The sequence below is a fragment of the Eleginops maclovinus genome, chromosome 21, assembly GCF_036324505.1.
Source record: "Eleginops maclovinus isolate JMC-PN-2008 ecotype Puerto Natales chromosome 21, JC_Emac_rtc_rv5, whole genome shotgun sequence".
In the NCBI taxonomy this organism is placed as follows: Eukaryota; Metazoa; Chordata; class Actinopteri; order Perciformes; family Eleginopidae; genus Eleginops; species Eleginops maclovinus.
The window spans coordinates 3,859,972-3,884,888 of record NC_086369.1 but is presented as its reverse complement, the minus strand read 5'-3'; the positions used below and the strand labels follow the sequence as shown (position 1 = coordinate 3,884,888).

Genomic DNA, 24,917 nt, shown 5'->3' with positions numbered 1-24,917 from the left:
AAGCTTAACTCCAAGCTAAAGTGCTGCAAATGTATTCATTATTTCTGAGTAGACTAACAAAGCTTTGGTATTACAACAAGAAAATTAACTTTGAATTCCTCTGGGTACCGTACACATGTTGGGCGTACTTCAGGAATCATACATCCAAAAAAAGGACAGCATGTTCAGCGGGCGTCTGGCAGCTGTTCAGCTGTTTAAAGCAAGTGAATCCACGTGAGGAGGGCAGTGATTGGAGGTATTGTCATCTCTACAGCTGCCCACTAATCAGCCAGCAATGTTTGGAGAGTACATGGAGGTTTTTGTTCTGTAAGTTAGGAGACTTCATCTTATGGGTATGTTTATTATATTTCATAAGGACGTCTAATTTAGAGAGATTCAATCATGATGTTCCCGAAGATAGTGTGTGTTCCTTAAGTCTCGTTTGTAATTCTAAATAACTATACCACACAAGGAACCCTTCTCCTTGCATAAACCATTTTCCTTGTGTTGTTTGTTTCATTACATGTTGTCTCTTTGTGTTGTTTTTATTCAGAAAAAATGTGTATCCTGTCTAAACAACTCACATTGCAACGCTGATATGAAATCCTTAAGTACACCGACCTTGGACTAATAGCATTAATTAATCTCAACATGACTTTTATTATCCCAGTCCTTACAGACAGTTCTGTGTATGTGTTTGTGGATGCAACAGTTTGAAAACATGACCTTTTCTTTAGAATAACATCACGGGGTGTGTTCGGACCTACAGTTCCCAAATACCCTTCAGTAACAACAAAACCTCCTTTTACATCATTTTATTACGAAAATAAGTATAAAAATATAAATATAAAACAATATGACTCAGCATTCAAACAATTGTCAGTGTATGACGCTTTTCCTACAACACACACTTTCTGTTACATATTACACATATATGATGAAATGAATTCACAGTTTTACAAATAAACTGCACCAACCACTCACATGAACATTGCTTGTCAGACAAAGATAGCAAATAGTATATAGGATGTCCATCATTAAAAACACTTTGTACATGTACAGTATTTAATGGAGGTGGCTGAAAAAACCACACGACTCCTTCCCTACCCCACCCAAACCCAATCCAGTGCCATTAAACATTGATAGTATACAATACTACTATCGCTCAGGTCAATTACAAAACACATTGTCCACACCAATGTTCACAAAAAATCCTAAAATCCAAAGGCATCTTTACTGATTATGAGCAAAAACAGTAAAACTTTGAGAATTATACTCTATCTCCATTAATGAGAAAGTTCAACTCAGTTCAAGTCTTGAATTCCACTTCAGCATCCACAAGTCCATTGCAACATATTTAGTTTGTGTGTTCGTGCGTGCACGCACGTGTGAGAATCAAAAAGACTTCTAGTTAACTAGCGAGCTAGCTAGCAAACTAGACAGATAAACATATATATAGCTGATAGATAGGTAGACAGACAGTCAACTAGCTTGCTAGCTAACTAACTAGACAAATAGCTGTCTGGCTAGCTAGCTAGATAAACAGACAAAATATAGGCTTGGAAAAAGAGAGACCTCATGGCTCTGTCTAGGTCTCCCTGTCAGGGCTCTTCGCTATGTACATCTCTGCCAACTTTTTGAATGGTGGTCCCCAGTTGCTGAGGTAATCGTAATCATGGTCCCCCTCAGTGGCGGCAGACTCCAGTGAACTCAGGGACTCAGCCAGTGACCCGCTGCCCTCGTAAGCATACGTAGCCAGGGAGTCATATGGGGGCGCTGTCGGGTCCGAGTCGTTCTCCTGAAGCCTCCCGTTAATGAAGTCTCTGACGTCAGTGTTATCCTTTATAGGTGATGTCCTCCGAAAGGGAAACAACATTTCAGGTATGATGTCCCTGCGTAGCTTGTTAGCATCCATCACCTCTGGGTTGCGCAGTGTGCCAATATCAAAGGCCTGAGTGTCCTCCTCTCCGCCCCCTTCATCGTTGTAGCTGACAACGTTGTCTCTGACATCCTCTTTGGAGATGATCAGAGGCTCCTTCTTCCTCTGTCTCCTCAGGGCAGCAAACAGCACCACGATCACTACACAAAAACAGTGGGAGAAAGCTCAGCATAAGTTGTGTGCCTGCTAACATGTGTCATGCATTAAAGAGCACCGGGGAGCAGAAGCGCAGAGGGGAGACACATTTGCTACCAGTTATGAATCCCCAACACTGCCTCAGGCATTCACCTCATATTATTAAAGATTCATTGAAAAAGCTTTTTCTTTCTTTTTCCCTTGAACGACACATTCACTGTATAAAATGCGAGGCGGTTAGAGTGTCCTTTCTTCTCCCCCCTGCACGTCGCTTCACATCTCCATCATTCTTCTCTCAGCAGTAAAAAGACAATCAGAAATTGCCGGGTGAGCATGCTTCCAGAGAGTGGCACTGCTGGTAGCAAGTTTTTTTTAATAAATCCATAAATCTTCAGAAAAAGAAGAAGCAATGTCTCTTAGGACAGGAACAAATGCTGCTTCACCACCGGCGTCTTTCTGTTTTTGCCATACCAGCAGGTACTCTAGTTGTCTATCGGCCTCCCACCTGGGTGATAATTACAATACCTTCCACATGGGTTTTATGGACCTGGAGGTGGCAGTTTAAAGGATCTCTGCTAACATTTCTGACTGACCAGTGCCATCATTTTAGAAAGCGCAGAGGGCTGCAATAAGGAGAAGCATATAGGGAGAGCCGTTCCAGCTCAGCGCCTGCCTGTCGGAGTCAAGCAGAGGTGAGTGAGACAGTCTGTCAGGGGCTTCAAGCGCGAAAAGCGTCAGATAATGAGCAGATGTCATGATATTTTGCTCAAGAGGAGAGCATGGAGCTTAACCTTCAGTACATTGGATATGTGAGAGAAAATCTGCCCAACACCAGACACGGAGTTTAAAATCTGGAGTTTGAACAAGCAGATGGAAGAAAAGCTGGCCGATACTATGATTTGCTTGTGTCGCGAGCTTAGTCAGGGTACAGATCAAATGGCAAAAAAAGAGAGACACACATATGCATGCATAGACTCATTCTGGAACACCATATTATCGAGGAACTCAACAGTACGTAGGGTATCCTACAGTCACAATGCCTAGTCAGTCATAAATGCTCCTTTCCTTTCAAGCATTGTGCTTTGCCAAGCGAGGCAAAGTTCAATGACAGTTGAAACCCATTACTTATTGATATGCCCTTGCACTACACATTTCTGCTTTTTGCTGGGTAAAATGATAGGCACAGTTGCTGTTGTGCCCTGTATGATGTTACATACTGCACTGGATCACGAGGAGGGGGCTGGAGTGGTGCTTAAGGATCTCAGGAAGGAACATGTAACCTTTTCTGTAAAGCAGATTTATTTGACAATGAATGGGACTTACTATTTTGTCACTCAGAACGGTTGTGTATAACACTATGTGGAAACACGCCTGCCCCGTTTCTTTCTTGCAAAGCAACTTTTCATTAATTGGACCTGTTTTAAATTCTGAAGAAGTTTGCAGCAGGTGCCCGACATTTTGGATAATGCTGCAGTATCCTATACTGTCGGGTTAAATAACTGACACCATCAGTGTTTTTCCAATATCTGTATGTATGTAAAATACTCGAGGAATAATTCAGGGTGATTGGTTAGGCGGAAACATCCTCTCTATGTATCACCAATGTCCCAGTCATAGTTTTAAAACATTAAAACTCTAAGTGGCTGAAATCCAGAATGGGGGCTGCTGCCAGAAATGCAAAATTGTAGTTATATTTGATTGATTGTTGCAAGTTTAGCCAGCTTTTAATCAATGTCCTGTTTGTAGAGACAGACCCTATTATCGCAAAGAGCCATTCACCTTTTCCACCCATCCATGTTGGCGCTCAGAAGCATGTACCGTACTCGAGCAAAGCAACACACTCTGGGCCATGTTATTGACTTCAGCACCTTGAATTGGCTGCAGCATAGAACTTATGAAAGCTAGGCCTGACTGTAGCTCTCACTGTACTCACTTTTTGTGTGTCCTGTGCCCAGGGCATGGATATAAAAGCACCACCTATAAAAGGTAAATCGAAAAAATGCCCTTTGATGCCGAAAGGAGAGCTTGTTCTTTGAACAGCTCTTGTAGCAAATGAGGTCGAAGATGATTTGAAAGATACTTTACTAGAAATCATAGTCCTTTCATACCATTAAGGTTGATGTGAATTTAAGGACAGGGGGATCTTTGTCACAAGGATAATCTTTGGAATTGATTGAACTGATACAAAGAAACCCAAAAAACAGAGACTGTGATCCTTCAATCAACCCTGGCTAAGTCTTGAGCAGTCTAGTGCTGCTTACAATCCTTTTACAGGTTCATGGTTTTGAAAGAAAGAGGTAACCTCATTGCAACCAACTGGAGGAGCAACAATCAGGGATGACTGGCTAGAAATGAGATGCATGCTTTGTTAACTTCTGTTCAAAATGTTAAACCCATTGTTTTAAATGTCAATGAAATAATCTGCTACCACATGTGCTTAGCCAAAAAGGAAAGTTTAACATGCATAGTAACAGTACCTAGGGGGTGGGGTATAGCAAAGGATTATCTGAGAGTCTAAGGATAAAGTTGTATGTTTTATGATGTCCAAGGCCAATTTAGGATTTTTGCTTCAGGGCAGAATTCATTAAATTGACTTGATTAAGAGAAGAGTTTCAGGCACAAACCAAAATGTAGCTCAACATTAAAAGAAACACATCACAAAGCAGATCAACACAGATCAGATACATGGCCACACACATGTGCTCATACTCACTGAGCAGGATGATGACACAGAGCAGTATGGCCACCAGAGCTCCAGTTGTGAGGCCATCTGAGAAGGGCAACACCTCGGGGTTACAGGTCTGCATGTTTCCGCGGCTGTCGCAAGCACACACTCGCACGATCAGTGTACTGGTGCTGCTTTGAATGGGGTAGTCATTGTCTGAGATCACAACAGGCAGGAAGTACATGCTCATCTCACGCCGGCTGAACCCCCCCCTCCGCGTCAGGATATTGGCGGTGTTATCTGCGGAACGATGCAGATGGGTAAAGCTTGTCAGTAAGGAGATGTTTCACTTAGCTAAGCCATTATAAAGGATATAATTGCAATCTTTGTTTTCCCTTCTCTTTTTATGCTGTGACGGACAGCTCGTAATAGCTTTACTGGGACATTTATAATTACTAGCACCATGAGTAAAGTTGTCTAAATAGTAGTTAAACAAACACTAAGCATCTTAGTAACAACCTGTTTTAAATGACAATGTTTCTTTGAGATTAGAGTTTTTCAGCAAACACAGCTTAATTAGTAATCATATAGTAGTCTTCAGCTAAAGGACATACGCATGGTGGTTACGCATGGCCACACTTCAAATAAATCCGTCAAACTAAATGGAAAGGGAATGCACTTTGAACAGTTGAACAACCTCTTAATTTCTCTCTCCCAAAGAAATGCGGTTAGTAATGCATTGGGAGTATAAATGTTTTTAATTATCTCAAAAAAAGCAACATATATTTTCAAAATGGCTCTTTGGCTCATTTATTTGGTTAAACACATTTGGACATTTCAAAGCTTTTCAAGAAACATGTCAAAGTCAATCGAAACCCTACAACTCCTAACTGGAAAAGTATACAATGTTCTTAAATAGATATGTAATATATACATTTGGTTCTTATCTGCAACTTTGACCTATATTAATTAATATAGACTTACAATGTCTATGTGTTATTGGATTATTTAGGACACTGGGTTATGCTGTTTAGAGTAAACATGAAATACATGTGTATCTTACCTTCCCTGTCAACTATGGTGAAGTTTGGATTGGTGGCACTTATGCTGAAGACAAACTTGTGTCCAACGAGCGGTTCATCTGTGTCAACAGCACTTATTGTCTGAATCAGCTGCGAAGAACAGAGCAAAGTATGAGAAAACACATGAAGGCTTTGAATGCTTCTACTTGGTTAAATTTAAAGCATTGTCTTCTTAATCACTTGGCACACAGCACAATATTTAACACTGTGAGGCATTTTATTGCCAAGACTTTGCCTTAAAAGGAAAACACAAAAACTTCTCAGCAATCAGATCTAGACTTTAGACTAATCTGCAAATAGTGAGAGGTGTCTGGTTAATTAAAGGATTTGCTGTCTCTTCAAACTCCAAAACTATAATTACATGTGTCTGCATTGTGAATGGCTGTGCACTAACACAGCATGCACAGAGAGTGAGCAATGCAGAGGCAGACACTTCCTCTGTAAATGTCAGGAAGGAGCTGAGGTATGATCACTGCCAACTTCTGTTTGGTTCTTTGCCCCATGACAAAGGGAACTGTTTCCAGACGTAGAAAATGGTTCTCTTCATAACTGCTCTGTGCCTTCGGATTCATTTAATTTCTCTTCATATATTCTAAAGATCGTGCAGCTCTGACACATACATATCAAATAAAATCACTCCTTAAGGATGTCTATTTACTACAAGGATCTATCCGATAATGCAGTGATTTAATGAGTATTATCTACTTAAATGATACCAGTAGCCATTACACATCCACATTCAATAAGATGATGAGTACGCACCTGTCCTGCTCTGACATTCTCACAGACAAATGTGTCATAGGACATCGCAAACTCAGGAGCGTTGTCATTGACATCCAAAACCTTGATGAAAATGGGCACTCGAGTTGTCTGTCGTGGGTTATCTGAAAAACATGGTTAAAAAATAATAGCATCAGCACGTGTTTTGATGAATTAGACATAAACAGAGCAATTAGACAGAAGAGTAAAGGCAACATTTAAGGAATTGCTGCGTTGAATAAGAATCGTACTTATTTCAGTGGCCACCACGGAAATGTTGTGCCATTTGGACATTTCTCTGTCCAGGGCTTTCAGGGTTGTGATGGTGCCATTCACAGAATCGATGTTGAACAGCCTCTCCAGATCTGTATGCCGATCAATGGAGTATCTGAGAAGAAACAACATAACATTTTTCACAACAGTGAACACTGCTTCTATAAGAGATGCAGATCTGTAGATTGCATCTTACAAACAGTGCATCACTCATTGCCAAATACATGTTCCACACTCTGCGATGTTAAAGGGTGATACATCTTCCCTGCCTGCTCATTTGTCATTGTCAACTTTCATATTCAACTGAAATTTGAATATGCAACACAATACAGCATGCGGCTCGGGCCGAGAGTTACATCTCCCTTGTCAGAGAAGACGGGCGCCATATGTTTGGAATGGAGGTGCTGAGCTGTGTGAATCGATACAGCAAATTAGGTCCTTTCACTTTGACTTTGTGCAGTGCCACAGAGGACTTATATAATTCTGGAAATAAGCAGCATCTATTCACTTCACAGGGCTGCCACCGCCATTTTCCTCTGGGAAATAACCAGGAGGGAACCATGAATAATATCCTGTGATTTGGCATGCGGCTCTATTTAGGGTCTCAACATTTGTCACTGTGTCTGGTATCATACTTGACTGGCTTGTTGTCAGCGTCGGGGTCCCTGGCTGACACCACACCGACGAAGCTGCCAGCAGCGGTGTCCTCGTGAACCTCGATGATGTAAGGGTTCCTGGTGAAGACCGGAGGCTCGTCTACATCCTCCACGGTTACCTTGACTGTGGCGTAGTCTTTGAATTGCAAACCGTGGATGAACCTTGCGTCTAAGTAGGTGTTTCTCACCTCCACTCTGAACTCATAGTCCCTCTTAGTTTCGTAATCCAGTGCCTGAAGATGAAAGAGCATAAGAAGTCAAGCAGTAGACTTTTCTGTTAAAGAAAAACAGCCTTGAGGATTTAAAATGGCAATTCATTGCATTTCATTTGTCTGTCTTTATCTTATTCATTCTCCAAATTTTCAGTTGTGAAACCAAGTGAGGAATACTGATCTCAGAGATCTCACGGGGAAAGTAAAGAGTTTCTAGCAAAAGACTGCTTCATGTTATTCATTTCACAGGCTTATAGTATCAGATTTTACACTCCCGTTGGATAAAAAGTTCAGTCATACGTCTCTCTTAAATGAAATCTCTCTTAAACTCTATTATTCTTTCTTTCAATGGAAGTTAAACGTACATATTAGGACGAGATAAAGAAGATTTCTCAAAATTATCATATTTGTACTTATTGATCTGAATCAGAATTCCAGCTAGCATTTCAAAGGCGTTTATTCCATTGGTTCGTCTGTGGTTCGTCCTTATAGAAATACAAATGCTCATAAATTGCATTGAATTCTTAGAAATGCTTTTGTATTTAAAAGTATTACCTTTAACAGAATTTCTCGTATGCTCTTTATTACAGCTGTTTGAAATCACTTGACTTGTTAGCAGTAGGGTTTTGTGTGATTGCGAAGCCATTATCAATCAAGTAATTGTCACATGCTCACGGTGGCTGCTTTTTATGCTGGTTGCCATGTGTGGTATGCCACAAAACCTATAGTACACAGACTAAAGGGATATTGGGAATTAAAATAGTTACATTTTTTATTATAATGACTCCCTCTTGTGTGGTTTGATCAGTGATGATGTTGAATATGTCATGACCCCCGACAATGCTGTACTCCATCTCAGCATTACGGCCAACATCTGGATCATCCGCCTTTATACGTCCAATGGCTCCACCAATCTCTGTCGACTCCACAGCAGTCACACGGAAGGAGTCTATACACAGACAGGGAATTAAAAGCTCTTTAAAGGCGCAGTACAAATCGTTTCACTGAGGGATAAATGGCCTTGCTCTTACGGTTAGCAAAGCGCGGCGGACTGTCGTTCACATCGGAGAGCGTGATGCTGACTGTTGTGGTCCCTGAAAGCCCCCCCATCTGTCCGGCCATGTCTTTAGCCTGGATCACAACCTGGTAGTTTTCCTTCACTTCTCTGTCCATGCCAGGCAGGGCTGTCTTGATGGTGCCTGAAGAGAAAAACACCAACATGCTTTCCATCAGTTTCGACAATTTAATGGAAAACTTCATTTCAGAAAATGTATTTGCTGCCTTACTGAAAACGAGATAAGAAAAAGATCAATTCCATCCCTGTGCTCAACCATGTCCTCTAGAACATTTCATTTGTATTCTACTAATTTGGTTTGCCAATTATGTTTTGAGGGGAAATGTAAATGCTGCCTGGATTATGTTCCCTGGCAACGTTTTTCTAGTGTCAGAAGGAAAGCATGTGTCGTGGGAGGTGGTCGAGATGAATGTGCCTACACAGAGCAGGACTTTGAACCTCACCACACACAGGACTAAGTATGTCATATAACACAGACATTTGGATTAAAGATGACTTCTGCTGGGCTGCGTACACACAGAGCCCAGCTGTGTTTGATCAGATGTAGTTGTTTCTCTTTCTCTATATGTCAAATAAACACATCCAACGTGTAAATAAGACAGTTTGCACTTCTTCGAAAGCAAAGTTTTATGGTTTTGCATCCTGCTCACGATGTCACAGAGCTGTTTTCTGTACAGAATGCGCATGAAACTGAAATTGACAGTTTGATCGATTTCTCGGTAAGATGGCAAGTAAGAAAAAAAGCCCAGTTTGTCAGACATTACTTAAATCTAATTTTGGACATGCTGCAAATAATTTGAAAAATGACTGGAATAGGTGTTTCCTTTTTAGCGTTTTAATCACAGAAAAGGGACCATTTTATCGTGGTTTCTGACGTCAAATACAGATACAAATGTTTGTGGAACGGTTATAGCACGGCAGTATTTGTCAGTTCATAATTTGACTATTGATTATAAACAATTACAGATTTAAAATGTATACATTACTAACTTAAAGAAGGTTGCATTACACATATCATTTCTTTCTCTCCACTGAATATGTATACCCAGTAAGAGTATCTGCTACCAACATATGAACCATTTTGCTTTTTCTGTATTCAATTTTGTATAGCTTGCCTGTCATGGTGTCAACATCCTGCACTAATGCTCCTCTCCTCACACCACTTGTGACTGCTGAAGGAACAGCTAATATTTCAGGTGTGTGGAGGTGCTTGTATAAGCCTGCTCACCCCACAGAAGGATTATCTTCTGCACTGGCATCTTGACTATTCATATGACTGGATTAAAGGCGCTGCGGCTGATTGACAGGCAGCTTGACTGGCTGCTGCAGGGCCGGCTGCTTGACAGATTGTTGAGTGAGGGGCTTCAGAGCGGTGATGATTAGTTTTAGACTGTTCTGACACTAGTCAGTGTGAAACTCTATAGTAGATATTTAGCAGGGACTTTATTCTGAAATGAGAAATACATATATACAGACAGAGCTTGTGAAACTAAGCTCAGTTATTGATGTCATACTTACTAAACACATAAGGTTCATGCTATCAACTACTAAAGCTGACATTTCAGCCAAAGTAAATATGTTATTGGTTTAGTAGAGTTTAATATTGAGTTTTAAACAGAGAAGCTTAATCCTTTTCCTCATTGTTTATTCCTCAGAAACACAATGCAATAACCATGCATAACATCAGAAACTGCAGCCAACAGATCCTGCTGGGTTTGGCTCACCATTTTCAGAATCCACAGAGAAATATGGTTGTCCCTGTAGAATGCTATACACAAGCTTGGCACTGTTCCCATATGTTTGATCATCAGCATCATTGGCAGTCACTGTGACAACAGATGTACCTGCAGAAAGAACATGCAAAATGTAAAGCCACAATTACTTCTCAGTAACACAATCATGTTTTATCTATAACTAAGAAATCAATTTGGCAAATCCATCACTGTGGTGTCTGGTAGTTTTAATAAAACACAGTAACTGGCACTGTTTGTAAAACTGTGAAACAGGAATGGTAGCTCTGACTACAGCTGGGTCTCTGCTGGCACATCAGTGAAAACATCGCTTTGATTAAACCTTGGTGTCCTAGTGCAGGGATCCCTTAAATGTCACACACTGAGAGGTTTTACATCATCCATCCTTGAAGTGAAGGTTTCTCTCTCCTCAGGTAGTGATTCACTCTGATAAATCAAATATTTACCATTGCCTGTTAACAAAACCATTACAGGATTGTCCTTAAGCTGTACATATGTGAATGTGTCATGTAAGGAAACCCTCTATGTACATGTTTTTGTAGTATACATCGATGTAGAGTGGGGAAGTGTGTTTAAAAAAAAGTAATATGAGAGGTTGTTTGTAATATTTAAATTCACACAACCAGTTCGGCCTTTAGCCTAGCAAGGTTATATTACTGATGCATTTCTTACTGACCTCTGTTGTCAGAGCCAGAGGTGCGGCAACATTAGATACATACTGACAAGCTTCTACTGCGGTGCTGGAATACATTTACTGTGCTCAGGGACAATGCATTTGTATGTGTGTGCTCAGGGACACTGCCTTTCATATTTCCAGCTGGCAATGCACCCAGCACCCGGTACACAAAGTTTTATTTGGCAGTCTCACCTTCAGTATCATATCACTAAAACTCAAACCACCCTATACACAAGAGCCTCCAAAAACCAAGTGGCAGGTGCTTGAATGTGTGTCATGTGTGTGCCAAAGAAATATAACCCATGAATATTTAAGCTTTTAAAAGAACGTGGTTCCTCTCACATATCCTGTCATTGAGGCACTTCCATATAAAGTTGTGCATAATCCACCCGAGCGTTTCAATAATGCCACATTGCAAATACTGTCCTTGGCATTCAGGGGACCTCTGCCGTGTCCTGTTTGGGTCTGACTGTCTCCGTGCATACTAATGAACCCTTGAACATCTGTCCCACTTAGTCCCAGCACTGATAGCTTAAAGGGGAGCCGCTGATTCTTCATGGCTGGCTGGCTTGATTAACAAGTGTGTTCAGTCTGAACATATAAGGCAGTTTATCAGTCCGGAGACAAATAGTGGTGACCCTGACCCACCTTTTAGCACGTATCCATGCAGCTGAGAAGTCTAAGCAGAGCGCATTATGAATATCAAGTAGGTCATTGTTGTTTGTCATATATAGACAATTGGGTTTTGATTTACCCTTGATTGCTCCTGTGTATTAATTTGTGGCTGCATAATTAAGGATTGATTACCGGCTGAATGCATTATTTTCATACGCTTTGTTTATATCCATGCCAATTGGTTTATTTATATGACTTGAATGGGATGAAGTGAAGCGCAATGAAGCAAATCCTTAATTGGAAATACTTTGACAATCTAAACTTCCAATATTTCTGCTGCCTATTAAAAATGACAAATGGCATTACTTGATATGAATGCCCAATGAACCTGACCAAACAAATAACAATCCCAAAAAAGCAGAAATAACTTTGAACAACTGGATACGGCGTGCCTGAGAAGTCTTCCTTGCAGCATTCTATTGGCTGAAAAGTGATTCATGTATAGGTCTATGTGCTGAATATGTTCTTGATTCATTATTTAATTAGTCTAAAGAAAACCTTAAACACAACTTTTTTTAACCATGCTCTAAGGTGATTTCCTCAAATTGTATAAGTGGCTAATTAACAGCCCAATCAACATTTTAGAATACAAAACAGATGAGGAGAACATTCTCACATCTCAACTTTGTACCCCAAAAGTCTTGGGCATTTTATCCAGACAAATAAATGATCCCTAAAAATAAAACCAACCATTACTCACCAACTTCTGACATTTCGGGGACACTGGCGAAGTAGATTTCCTTTGCAAACTTTGGCTCGTTGTCGTTGATGTCATGAATTTTAATGTTAAATTCAGTGTCGGGCTCCAGCTCTGCGTTGGTGTTACGATCCAAGACCTTTGCAACGAGCGTGTACATGGCTTTCTCCTCCCTGTCCAGCCTTTTTGTGGCATGAATATCCCCAGACTTCTCGTCGATCAGGAACAGGGTGCCCGCCCCGTCTCCGGTCAGAACGTACTTCACATTGCCTTCACCTTTGTCCATGTTGGAGTGCAGCTGGAAAGGAAATTGACACATTTTATTTAGGCAAACTTTATTGATGGAGGGGGTTTTCTAACATGCACTTGAGACTGACAAGAAAACACACTGCTGTCATGTGGTGAAATTAATAGTACCAATATCTTAAAGTTATATTCTCATAAATAAATTGCCCTCAAATCACTCATTTATAACAAATCCCTGACATTGTTAACAGGCTCAACGATTCACAAATTACATTTCTGGCCATGGGTGTCAATGTATGTCCTTTTTATTTAGGCACCACTAAAATAATTAGCTTTTCATTGTTGGCGTAAATCCGTTGTGGACAATTATTTCTCTCCTTGTTTTAATTGGATGCTATCACAGGCAGCAGTTTCAACTAACTTTAGTGAACTTTTACACCCTACTGTCCTCACACAGTGTATGTGTTCCTACTGGAGATGCAGCTTCTACTTGTCCTTTGGGAAAAGTGTATTTAACATGTGTTCACCTGACTAGCTGTAATTTGAATGAACTCCATGCATATACAGCATACACTAGATGGATGAAAATGTTGTGACAGTCTTTGTGAGCACTGGAAAAATGGTGCAAACCAACGTAGACCTCGATCTGTTTTAGTCTCAGAACATACCATTGCCTCTGAACCCTGTGTCAAACTTTGACATCCTCCCTAAGTTCAGATCCAATTAGTCTTTGATTTTTCTTCCAAATTGGGCCTTTGAAAAATGATGAAAACCTGACCTACAGCAACAATTGCTAAAATTAGTCACCTCTGACCTATCCATCACCTTAAAGTGGCCGCAAGTGTCACGGAGGAGTAATGGTGGAATACTGTGACCGACACTTGGTTCAGGCTCATTACTGTACTGGATCTGTCAGCAGATATATTTAGATCACCATCTCATGGGTTCACATTTTAAATGACAAGTAGTTAGGGACACAGAATGTACGTCAGCAACTTATTAATATTAATGTCCGCATGCTGTGAGGAAACTAATTATTTTTTCCGACATTTGGGAAGAGTGATGTCAACAGTAAGTCTTTGAATGGGAAATTAGAAATGTATTGCCACTGGTTCAGATGAACTATGTGCGCTTTCTGGTGTCATGTTTGATTATTTATTTGTGTTGCATATGAACTCTATCTAAAGTTTATTACAATGAAATATCAACTCTTGATTTACATTTCCCATTTATTACAGTCTTTTCATTGTTTGTAGATATATGCATTCTATCCGGAGCTGTACACCAGGGAACAGAGGATTTATGTCGTGTTATGGATGTGAAGGCTGCTGCTGCTATTGACTGTGAATGACAGGCTAATTTTGGTGAGCAGGAGAGTGTTTGTATGAATTTTTGCATTGAAATGGGTTTCATATCTGTGGTAGGCGCACATTCTCCTGGGGAAAAGAAACCACAGTCCCATTTCCTCTGCTTTGAATTTAATTGTCTATGTAATGGTACTGTATGTCGGTTGCACACATAGGGACATGCTCGGTAAGCAACGCTGAACCAACTAACGTATTTCATCACTGATATTCACAACTGTTAACGTTCAAACACACCTCTCTGCTTCCAGTGTGATAATTAGACCAATACCATTTTCAGACCCAGTCGGACCACACTGATTTGCATTTTTTCTAAATCTTTTGATTATATTCTTCAGTAGTTTTCATCTGATTATTACCATATTTCCATTCTTGGTTGTTAATCCTGTAAAAAGGAATCTGAGAAGCGAAAACAACAAACAACGAGCCATCAAAGGAGCCTGCACCCTATGCAGCCAAGCTGTCTGCAGGATAATAGGAATCTCACAGTCTTTACAGAACCTTGTGCCAGGCATTTTACATATTTCCAATATACGTGTGTGCCTGCAAGCCTTTACCTTGTGCACTTTATCTAATTATCCAATGTCTACATAACGTCAACTTCCTAATCATATGGGTAAACAGATCATCGCGTGGCCATATAGATTCATCACGGAGTAGTAGTGCAGGGACGGAGTTTTGCAGAGGTGAGCATTGTGAACTGTTATCATGATATAACATGCCATCTAAAATAAAAGTGCTCCCGTTCATCCACATTGACTAAAAACACAGAGATTTAAGATTAGATTTGTGGAGGTGAGTCCCATAGAAACGGTTATTATTGAACCCATTCAGGGTTGTGGCTTGAAGTGTAGAAAGCAGGCTGAATCAATATGTAATGACATATAACAGAGGCATGTTTTTATGTCACAGCGAGATAAACTCTGCATCTAGCATGTATTGTAAATCTATAACATCTACTACAGCAGGAAAAAAGGCACTGATACCGCTGATAAATGTTTGTTTTTTTACTCACAGCCTTAACAAAATCAAATGTTCACAGTACCACACTATATTTGCAGAGATTTAGTAGCTCTCCTTTCAAGGCCTTGCAGCACAAACACAGCCTTTGCAAGGCCTTACAACAGAAGCACAGAAGAGAGCCTTGATGAGTGAAATCGCCTTGCACAAACACTGAGGAATTGTCTGCAAAGCGGCAAAATCATTGGCAATTCTTGTCAGGTCTCTGGTTAGCATTACTCTGTGCTGCAAAGAGGAGATAGCAGAATAGAGTGCAGAATGGATACAGAATAATTACTCTTCCTCCCTCTTTCCCTCCGTCGCTTAAGACACAGGCAAAAATCCTTTACTTGTGGAACACTGTACTATAATGTATAGCGAGCTAGTTAAATTTACCGCTTTCATTATCTCTACTGTGCTTTGCAGTTCAGAAATGTATCGAACAATGCCTTCAAAAAATCTCTGATACTTATTTGCAAAATATTAACACATCAAAGTCAGCAACCTTGAATATTCTAATATAAAACAGCACAAGACAATACCGTGCAGCGTTAGTTTAATAGGATTTAGTTCACTTCAAACACGCCACTCAAATGCTCCAGAATCCAAAGTTTGTGCTTGTATTGCTCAGCATTGCAAGTGCTCACACTTCACAGCCCTGCTTAAGAAGTAGGGCACCACAGCTGCACACACTGGGTGCTCACACTCATTACTGGCCCCGTGAAAGTCAGTTACAATGTGACTTGAGGGCTTTACGCTTGATAAACGCACATCCCCTGCATAGTATATTTACAATCATCAAAATATACCATGCTCATTTTCTCTGTTGACAGAACTCAATACCTTCCTTTGGCTAATGCTGTTATTTTTCTTATCATTCTACGGGCTATCCGTCAGCACCACTCAGTATGTAAGCTTCAAAGCAGCGTGCTTTTTGAACACCTTGATAAGCAGCACGAGCTGCATTTTATTATACGGTGCAGTCAGAGTGGCGCACTGCTTCCTTTTCAGTGAAAAAAGTGAGCTATGCAAGAGCCTGGCAGTTCTTTACATCACACCTGATTGGCGTAATCAGGAATTCAACCTCAAGTGACAGTTACTGAGTGTGTGTGGGTTGATTGGAGAGCTTTGATTGAATGTGAAATAAACAAGGTCTCCCACAGTGCACCGCAAAGGCCATTAAATGATCTTTATGAGGAGGACCATCAAGGCTTTGATGGCTTTGTGCTGGGCATGAAAGTGCTTTTTGCATTTAGTCTCTTAGTTCTCTCTCTCTTTATCATTCGCTCTCTCTCCCCCCCTCTTATTTGTTTGTTTATTTGCAATTGCTATTATCCAGCCACTATTTCGTTCAGCCATTGATGTATCCATTACAGCCGCAACAATTGATTGTTTTCCTATATTTAAAAAAGGTAGAATGTTTTTTTAGTTTTTTTTTCCACAGCCTGAGGTTATGTCTTCAAATAGCTTCCTGACCAAAGGTACACAACCAAAAGAAATGCTGAAATAATAAGAAAGAAGAAGAACCAAGAAGCTGTTACCAGATAAAGGTTGTTATTTTTGCTTGAAAATGTCCCTTAACTATTAATCAGTTAACATAGTTGATCCATTTTTAATGGAGTAACTCATCAATAAGTTATTGCATTTGAAATATTTAACTATAAACTTGTTTTCCATCCATCCATCACTCTCACATCTTGTTTGCATGGCTACCGCTAACGATAATGTCTGTTATTGATCCTCCGTCACTTATTTTGTTTTCTTGATTAAATTAAATGTTAAAGCAATAGTGACACGTATGACATTCACCATGTTAGTGTATCAGTTTCATGTTGTGTCTTTCTAACAGTGTAAACCAAAAGATATTCAGTTGACTGTCAAACATGAGAAGGACAAACAGGATTTGAACAGCTGCACCCAGAAACGGTTTGGCTTTTCTGACTGAAAGATAAATAAAGTTAAAGAACAGGCACCGATGAACTCACTGTTGATTTAGCAATCGCTCGATCCAATGTTTGTTTTTTTAGCAATTCTGCTCATTTTCTATCTTTCAAACCCGTGGCTTGTTCTCTATCTATCTCTGCATCTATTATTTGACTTGTTCTCTGTATCTGACTGTCGCCAACAGTCTGTCTCTCTATCTAAAGTCAAACTGATTGAATTAGTGATACGGATCGCCACTGCTCCCTCTGTAAAGTACAATGGCACTTTATGTCTGCCCCATTTTTTCCCCCTGCAGTAATTTATTACAGCCGCATGTTTTTCTGACAGTTTAATAGTGAATGATATTGGACACAGGAAGAGTTGGGAACTGGTGAATGCGATTGCTGTCATGCCACGGGAAGTATGGCGCCAGAGAGCATCAAAGAGTCAAGAAGAAAGTCACATCACACCAGTCCCTGACATCAAGGGATGGCCCCATTTACAGTTAGCTTTCACTTTGCTGCTTCATCACATAACACAACAAGGTGAATTTCATTGGCCTTCTTGATTGATTTGTTTTCTTCTTCCTCCTCCTTCTCTCCATATTCCATTTATTTTTTTGCTGTTCCTTTCTCTTCGCCACATCAGGATGATGGTTTCGGCAAAAGAAGTTGTCATATCCCCCTACTCAACCTTGCACTAGACACTTGTTTACTCCGGAGAATGAGGTGTGTGATGAAAGCCAGCTTCCTCGGAGAAAATTGGCTGTCGACAGTCACCTCATTTCCCTCCCTCAAGTTGATAACTGTAGCGTTCCCTATCACACCTGTCTCCATAGTGCTAGCAGGGGTGAGCTGACAAGAACCTCTCTGATCTAGGCGGGAGGGAAGAGCATCGTCCTGAAACTCTTGGAGAAAAGCGTCTTGTAAGAATTACTTTTTATACATCTAAGAGCGGTTTTAGTCTTATACCTGTTTAAACTTTGACATGTCCAGGCCTTAACTTGAAGTTAATGATCAGATATATACCTTTGAAGAGCTCCTACAAAGAGGGTTGGCCCTGAAGAGTATGTTTTTTGTGTGAAGTGTTTCTAAAAGGTGTGTGCATTGCCCGAGTTTGATTTAAAATACTGCATTTTGTCGTTTTCTAAAGGGTTATTTTATTAACTTGGCCAAGGATGTTATGGTTACTATTGCAATGTTCAGGAAACTTGGTGAAAGTGTGTAAACTGAGCTTACAAACAACAAATGAGTAAATGGATCTAAATGACGTAGCTGAAACGGTAGGTGTTTTTCAGAGAGGTGTGATTGAAGCTCTGCCCTCTGTCATTCCTTTTCTTTTTGCCATGTGTCAAATGAAACCATGTCCATGTATCTTTCATTTTTGAACAAAGACAAATGAGATTCTATGTTCTAAAGCCTTGGTGTTAAACAAGTCTTACCAGCAGGAAGTTCCAGCTGAATGGGCTCATGTATCCTTGGTATTATTGACTGATTTCAGCATTGATCACAGTGTGAAACTGACTTCATATTTAGTGATAAAAACAACTCACCTCATAGTTTATTGGCATCAATGCGATTTTATTTGATAGAATAGTATATTTTTCAGCGAGCAGCAAGAGTGCTGAAAGGACTGTAGCAGACAGAAGGAAAGGAGAGCAGTCTATGTGCACTCGCTGTGTATCAGATAACTCCAGTTAACTGTGCCTGTAAGAGCCAGATTTCTGGCAGCCCATCCGTCTTCAGCCAATTACATCAAACACTACCTCAACAAGCTAAACCTTCCATAATTAGTGTGCAGACAATGCGTTTGGCATCTTACCTTGCCGACATATTGATGGTCATTTCCTGAGTATTCCTCGAGCAGAAAGAATTGATTCCACATCCATCCACGCTTGGACCGCTGAAGAACTCTCCCATCACTGTCTGGCATCCCAAACAGATTCCCAATATTCCCAGGTGTGAAAGGCAGGGCCGTACTGGGCCACAGGATAGAGAGCATCAGGAGGAGCAGAACCTGATTGGTTATCATGGTATCCAATCAGCTGGGAAATGTCCTTGATGACTTCGTTGTTAGTATTGTAATGAGCTTCTGATAGGATGAACACTGGAAGGCAGTGTCAACAGAACAGACATTGTATTCCTCGCTTGGAAGTCCTTCAAATCCCTGTGAAAAGAGAATACACTTCCGTCAAAAATAACATTCACAACATGTATGCATGTACTTTACAATGGGCTGTACTTCCAGGCAGTGTAGAAGAAGACCTGGACCAATGACTGAATATTCAAGGTCAACAATTATGTACACAGCAACCCTGTATGCCATCGACCTCTTTCAAGTCGTGCTTGCAGGGCAGCTAATTATTTAATCAGCACATATGTGGTGTGATTGAAGGAGATCTTAAATGTGCTAATTCAGTGATTGGAAGATCAGTCAACTCAAAGGAAAACAACATTTGCAATACCAATTCCAACCTATTCCTGTAGGAGTTACCGAGTGCAACAAATAAAAAATAATGACTGCATTGTAAATAATGTATCATCAAAAAGCTGCAATCATCACAGTGCCTTTGTCCAATTAAGTTAACTCACTGCAGCTTCATCTCCCTGGCGTCACTCTGTGTCCTTGTGTTTGAGCAGTAAAAGACCGAGCAGCACTTCACTAATTATAAGTTGCATTACTGATGTTTCGCAAACAGTGCTTCACAGTGTGTGAGGATATTTGAATAGCAGAACACAGGCATCTCTAGGAGCCCAGTGCTTCTGACATGAGCAATAGGCACCACTTTAAAACACTCGACTCAAACTCACTTTTTATTTTTATGTCCCGCTTCACGCTCATTCAGTTATAGCGCTGCAGAGAAACTTCCACTGCTCACTGTAGATGCATTGTCCTTCAAAATACATATCTGTTGGGTTTGGGCCTGGTTTAATGCTATGAAAAGAATAATGTGGTCAATTATTTTCATTCATATTTTATTTCAAGAAGCAATGTGTTGTATTTTATTAGCAGGACAGCTAAACAAAGTACCCTTTTGTATCCCTTTTTTTATTGCAGGTACAATAATACACTCAGTATTCCTTTCTCTAAGATGGTATCTCCCATTTATATGCATGTGGTAGTGATCTGTGAATTATTCCGTACATTTGTACCAAATATGAAATGGTGTCTCCAAAGAAACAAATAACCAAAATAGCCCCCATGTTTCTCTCTGTGATAAACCATTGTGTGTTATTCCTAGCTTCCTTCTGATACTTCACTCAGACGGTGTCTCCACCAGGACTCATCCTGATAGGTAATTTGGGTGTGCATGCATAATTTATGGTCTTTTGGAAGCTAATCCTAATAAATCTTGCCTCTCTTTCTAAAAGAGCCCATTTAGTAGGATTCCCGTATTAAGGACTAAGAGTACCAGAGTTATCCTGACAAGCGCTCACTGTGTACCCCAGGGAATGCTGGGTAAAGGCACATGCTAGTTTAGCAATCCCTCTGCTTTGTGTCCAGAGCTCTTCAATAAGGACTGCATTGTCAGTGGGACTATTCACATGAACAATTAGTATTATGGTTCAAGTGATGAAAGTGAAGTACGGCATATAAATGAATGTAATCCTTTGAATAGAATATCAAATAAGTGAGCTAATGAGATCTCTACATAAAACATCATCATTCTGCTCCTTCTCAGTCACTCAGACTGTTGAATCTGTTTAATCAGCAATCATATTCAAGTGTTCTGAATACTTTTTCGACTCACTTGGATAAAGTTTGAAATGGATTGCTATTAGGAATTATGAAAAAGGTAAAGCACAATGTAACTTCTCAAGGTTCCAACTGAAGCAAACCTTTCAGTAGTTTATAATCATGATAACATATTTCTACAGAGTGTCCTTCTCTGACACCGCAGCGTACATTAAAATATTGTCATCGTACTGCTTCAGCAGGGAAAGAGATAACACAAATACATACTTTTTCAAATTGCTGATCCCTGCTACATTTTTACGATATTTTGCCGTGCATGCTCATAACGTGGCATGAGTGTGACATGTGCATTTTCCGAAATCTGGAAACGCCGCCTTGCAATTAATCTAGTCTGATGCTTGTGATTGCATTTTCTAATTATCTTTCCAGCCTGTCCTTGAGTTTTAATAGCATTCTGGATATTAATCTTTGATGTGGTGTGCCTATTAAGCATTAGGGCCAGTGTGTCTTTTCAGAATTATTCCAAACACTCCATTAAAGGATGAATGAGCATGCTGAATACGTGCCAGATCCTATAGGCTCAAGCTGAGTTATCTCCACTCATTCAGCCTATTAACATTTTGGGGTTTATTAAAAGAAAGTTGTTTATGATTACATTAAGTCGTAGACAGCTTATACGGCTCGGCATTAACAAAAAAAAAAGATATGCAAAGTGACAAAATGGTTAATATGCTTTTAAAAGTGTGTCTAGCGTTGTTTTTATTAATCTTGGCTGAGACACTTTCTGGCGAGAGCTCTCCTGTGCTCCATTTCTGTAATCTCCAAAATTATACATTCTTTTTTTTTTTGCTGAATAAGAATATCTTTGAACAGATATAAACTAGCTGTTCATCAGGATATTCTTCCTAGGAAAGCACAGCCTTGCACATTAGTCTGTGAGAATTTAAATGCACATGCATCCGTAAATTGAACATCCAGGCTGCCCCACAAACATTAAACTGAGCACTGCAACTAAGCACTTTTATGGCTTCCCTGACTTTAGGAGGACAATAATTATGTGCAGCGAAAGTCTGGCTTTGCTAGAGGTCTTGCATGCATAATAAGTGGATAATCCTCCATACATGGGAGAATATAAACACCTAAATTGACCATCTGTTTTCTATGCTGCTGCAACCTTTACCACATGGAATAATGCATCGCACTGTGTATGTGTTTTTAACGGTAAACTGCACTTTCATTGAGGTATACTGAGTAGATCTAGTTCCTTGACATTTAGCACAGAGCCACATTTTTCTAATGTCAGCAGACTTTCTAAATGTGAATTATATGCAAGAACATTAAATACGTGTTCATTTGTTATGGTTCTAGAACCAACACACAGACAGAAAAACACACCTTTCTACACACATGCAGACTGAACTAGGGCGGGACGACATATTTAACCACCTACCATCCAAGACGTTCTCTATGCTACACACATATTTTAAATGGCTGTACTCAAACACTGTGTACATGTTGTTCAGCTGAAGACTTCAGCAAGTGACTATGAGAATCATATAGAAACATGGACGCAGGTACATTCCTTGGGAAAAAGATGGAGAGAGGGCAAAGGAAGGTTGCAAGGTCACAAAACTGCCGCCATCATGAGTGTTGATCACTCATACCTTTATCCAACAGCAGGATTTACGGCTGGTAAATGCAGCATTACCGCACTGACCAACACTAACGGTACATGTGAGTTGGGTGCAAAAACAAAAAAACGAGCGTTTTATGATTGGCAGTTTGAGTAGCTCCTGTGATTGCTCGCTGGTTTGTCAGAGCAGCACGGACAGAGTGTAAATCTATCATGAGCCGCAGCACCTGTGCAAACCTCCACTTGGTGGAGCCCTAGACCTTCAGAAGTCTGCTGCACCGGCTGCAGTCTCTGGAAAACCACAGCAAGCTTCACTCATGTTTTGAAATCCTCTGAGCAATTTTTGGGATACAGTGCACACTTCCCCATTGAAAGCTACTTTTAAAATGAGGGAGGGCCTTCTTTCTTGAAAAGGGTGTGTTGACGGCAATTACATTTATGTAAAAAAAAGCCTGTTTCATGATTGCTTTTGAAGGCGTTTTAACAAGGTAATAATAATTTAACTTCAAACAACTATGTCAAGGGAATACTTTTTCAGGGTAGCATAGCTGCATCACAATAAATGACACACAGCAACCACATCAAAAGAATATAATGATGCTGGAATAATAAAAACTGGCTAAAATGTCCATTCCATTGTGAGAACATAGCCATATTTCCTCCTCTGTTCAGTGTTTCCTCACTATCATAGCTCGTATTTTTCATCCGTTTAGAAGCAGCAGTGTGAATGTTCACGAGAGCTTGTGAGGGGGAAATAGATTTCCACCTCTTTTCTCTTTTAACACGGAAAGGTCACTCCATATCTGACAATAATTCAGGGAGCGTGTTAGTGGCTAATTTGCACTAAACAGTAATGGCGTTACATGGGTGACCCGGTGCACATTACTACACCCCGATACATCACTTTGGTGCCTGTAAAGCTGTCGGAGTGTGTGAGGCAACACACCCGAGGACTTAAAGTGAGGGAAGAAGAGTTAGGCTGGATTAAGTTGGTGCTGTGGAGGGTACGTGCATGTACATACTCAGCAACACTGTTGGCTGCTCGCGTCGCGCTGCTTCGAACACCATGATAGACACCACCATGCGTTTTTAGAGATAGGAATGGTACAGTGCCTCTCCATCAAATCTGCCAGGAGCACATCACCAGTCTGATTTGCCCTCACTGCATCCCACACACACAGCAACACACACTGACACTTAAGCGGGTGCGAGCACACTTGCAGACAACATTTTACATGTGCAAATAGTCATGATCATTTATCTCCACATGTACATATGGTCATGGCTCTCGGTGTGCAGTATCGAGTTAGAAAAGCACCGAGTAGAATGAAGCACTTCTGATTTTAGTTACAAAGTTAAGCTTATATCTTGACAACATGACATTAAAGTGACACATGTAGCCTGTCTGACAGGTGTCATGGGTTTGTTCCCTTTTTTTGCATTTCATTTAATTTTAAAGGAAAAATAAACAAAACAGTGGCAATTATTTACGATTTTCAGGCATCATCATTCATCTTAAAGTTAAAATGTCTATCGAATATGTTGAGCCTACTTCCACATACTCTTTTTTTTCCTATATTCAAGCTCACCCTGTACATAAATAAATGATGAAGACACATTCTAGATTAGAGTTTTGAACAGAGAGTCTAATCATTCGCCTGGTTCAGCCGACGGAGCGTTTATAAACCTCTTTGAAGTTGCAACTCTTCTTTTTCATGAGATCTCCACACTGCTGCGTAAGTGTAGCTTTGCCACAGAGCAACACAAAAAAAGCACATCATCCCTTGGAGTCTGGAGGCAGACAACATAGAAACACATCCCTAAACATTAATCAGCAGAAAAAAGAAGCCCTTACCTTTCTTTTGATTTTCACAGCTTAGCATCCATCTGTGTCACTGAGCGCTCGGTCCCTACTCCTGAGCAGTGCTTAGCGCTGGAGAATGTGACTCCTCACGGCACTGCTTACATTCCAAGACTGACAACAGCACAGCTGGTGCGAATGTGTATGGCAGTGTGTGTGTGTGTGTGAGTGTGTGTGTGTGTGTGTGTGTGTGCAACAGAGAGAGAGAGTCTAATGCCTGCTCGCCTCCCTCACTCTATGCTCCTCTCTTTCTCTCTGCCCTCCCTCGCTCCATTTCTCCTCCCCGCTCTCTGGCTTCTATCCCTTTCCTCCTCTACACTTTCTTTCTATCATCTCCTCTCTCTCTTTCTATGTCCCTCCCTCCCCCTCACCCCCCTCCCCTCCTCTCTCTTTCTCTCGCAGTGCATCACTTCTGGCGGTGGATGTCACCGAGGCTGAAGCTGAGGCGACTCTGCCCCTGATTGGCTGCCATTCACAAGTTAGCGATAAAGAAAAGGGGAGAGAGAAAATGGGCAGAAAAGCAAAGGCAGGGAGAAAAAGGGAGGCGGGGGAGGGAGAAGGGGGGGGGGGGTTAGGGGACAAAATTGTGCCCTTACATCCCAGTGAGCATCAGTTGACTGT

At 40.6% G+C, this 24,917-nt stretch overlaps 1 protein-coding gene across 1 annotated transcript; it reads right to left on the bottom strand.

Moving 5' to 3' along the window:
* On the bottom strand, window positions 1-24,528 carry cdh10a (cadherin 10, type 2a (T2-cadherin)). The gene is made up of 12 exons (XM_063874022.1): window positions 24,291-24,528; window positions 18,928-19,272; window positions 12,578-12,872; window positions 10,500-10,619; window positions 8,732-8,899; window positions 8,468-8,649; window positions 7,468-7,721; window positions 6,811-6,947; window positions 6,563-6,684; window positions 5,782-5,890; window positions 4,767-5,018; window positions 1-2,058 (listed from the first exon to the last, which is right to left on the bottom strand). Exons 2-12 carry the CDS (start codon window positions 19,135-19,137, stop codon window positions 1,568-1,570), a joined length of 2,340 nt encoding a protein of 779 aa, XP_063730092.1. The 5' UTR covers window positions 19,138-19,272; window positions 24,291-24,528; the 3' UTR covers window positions 1-1,567.
* Between the last annotated feature and the right edge of the window lie 389 nt (window positions 24,529-24,917).

Bases quoted from the DNA above. Each gene is read 5' to 3' on its own strand.
- cdh10a (XM_063874022.1), bottom strand. From the start codon at position 19,137: ATGATAACCAATCAGGTTCTGCTCCTCCTGATGCTCTCTATCCTGTGG. The intron at 6,685-6,810 runs GTACGATTCTTA...CATGTTTTTCAG, and splicing joins CGTGGTGGCCACTGAAATAA to ATAACCCACGACAGACAACT. The intron at 2,059-4,766 runs GTGAGTATGAGC...GTTTTTGTGTAG, and splicing joins CTGTGTCATCATCCTGCTCA to TGATCGTGGTGCTGTTTGCT.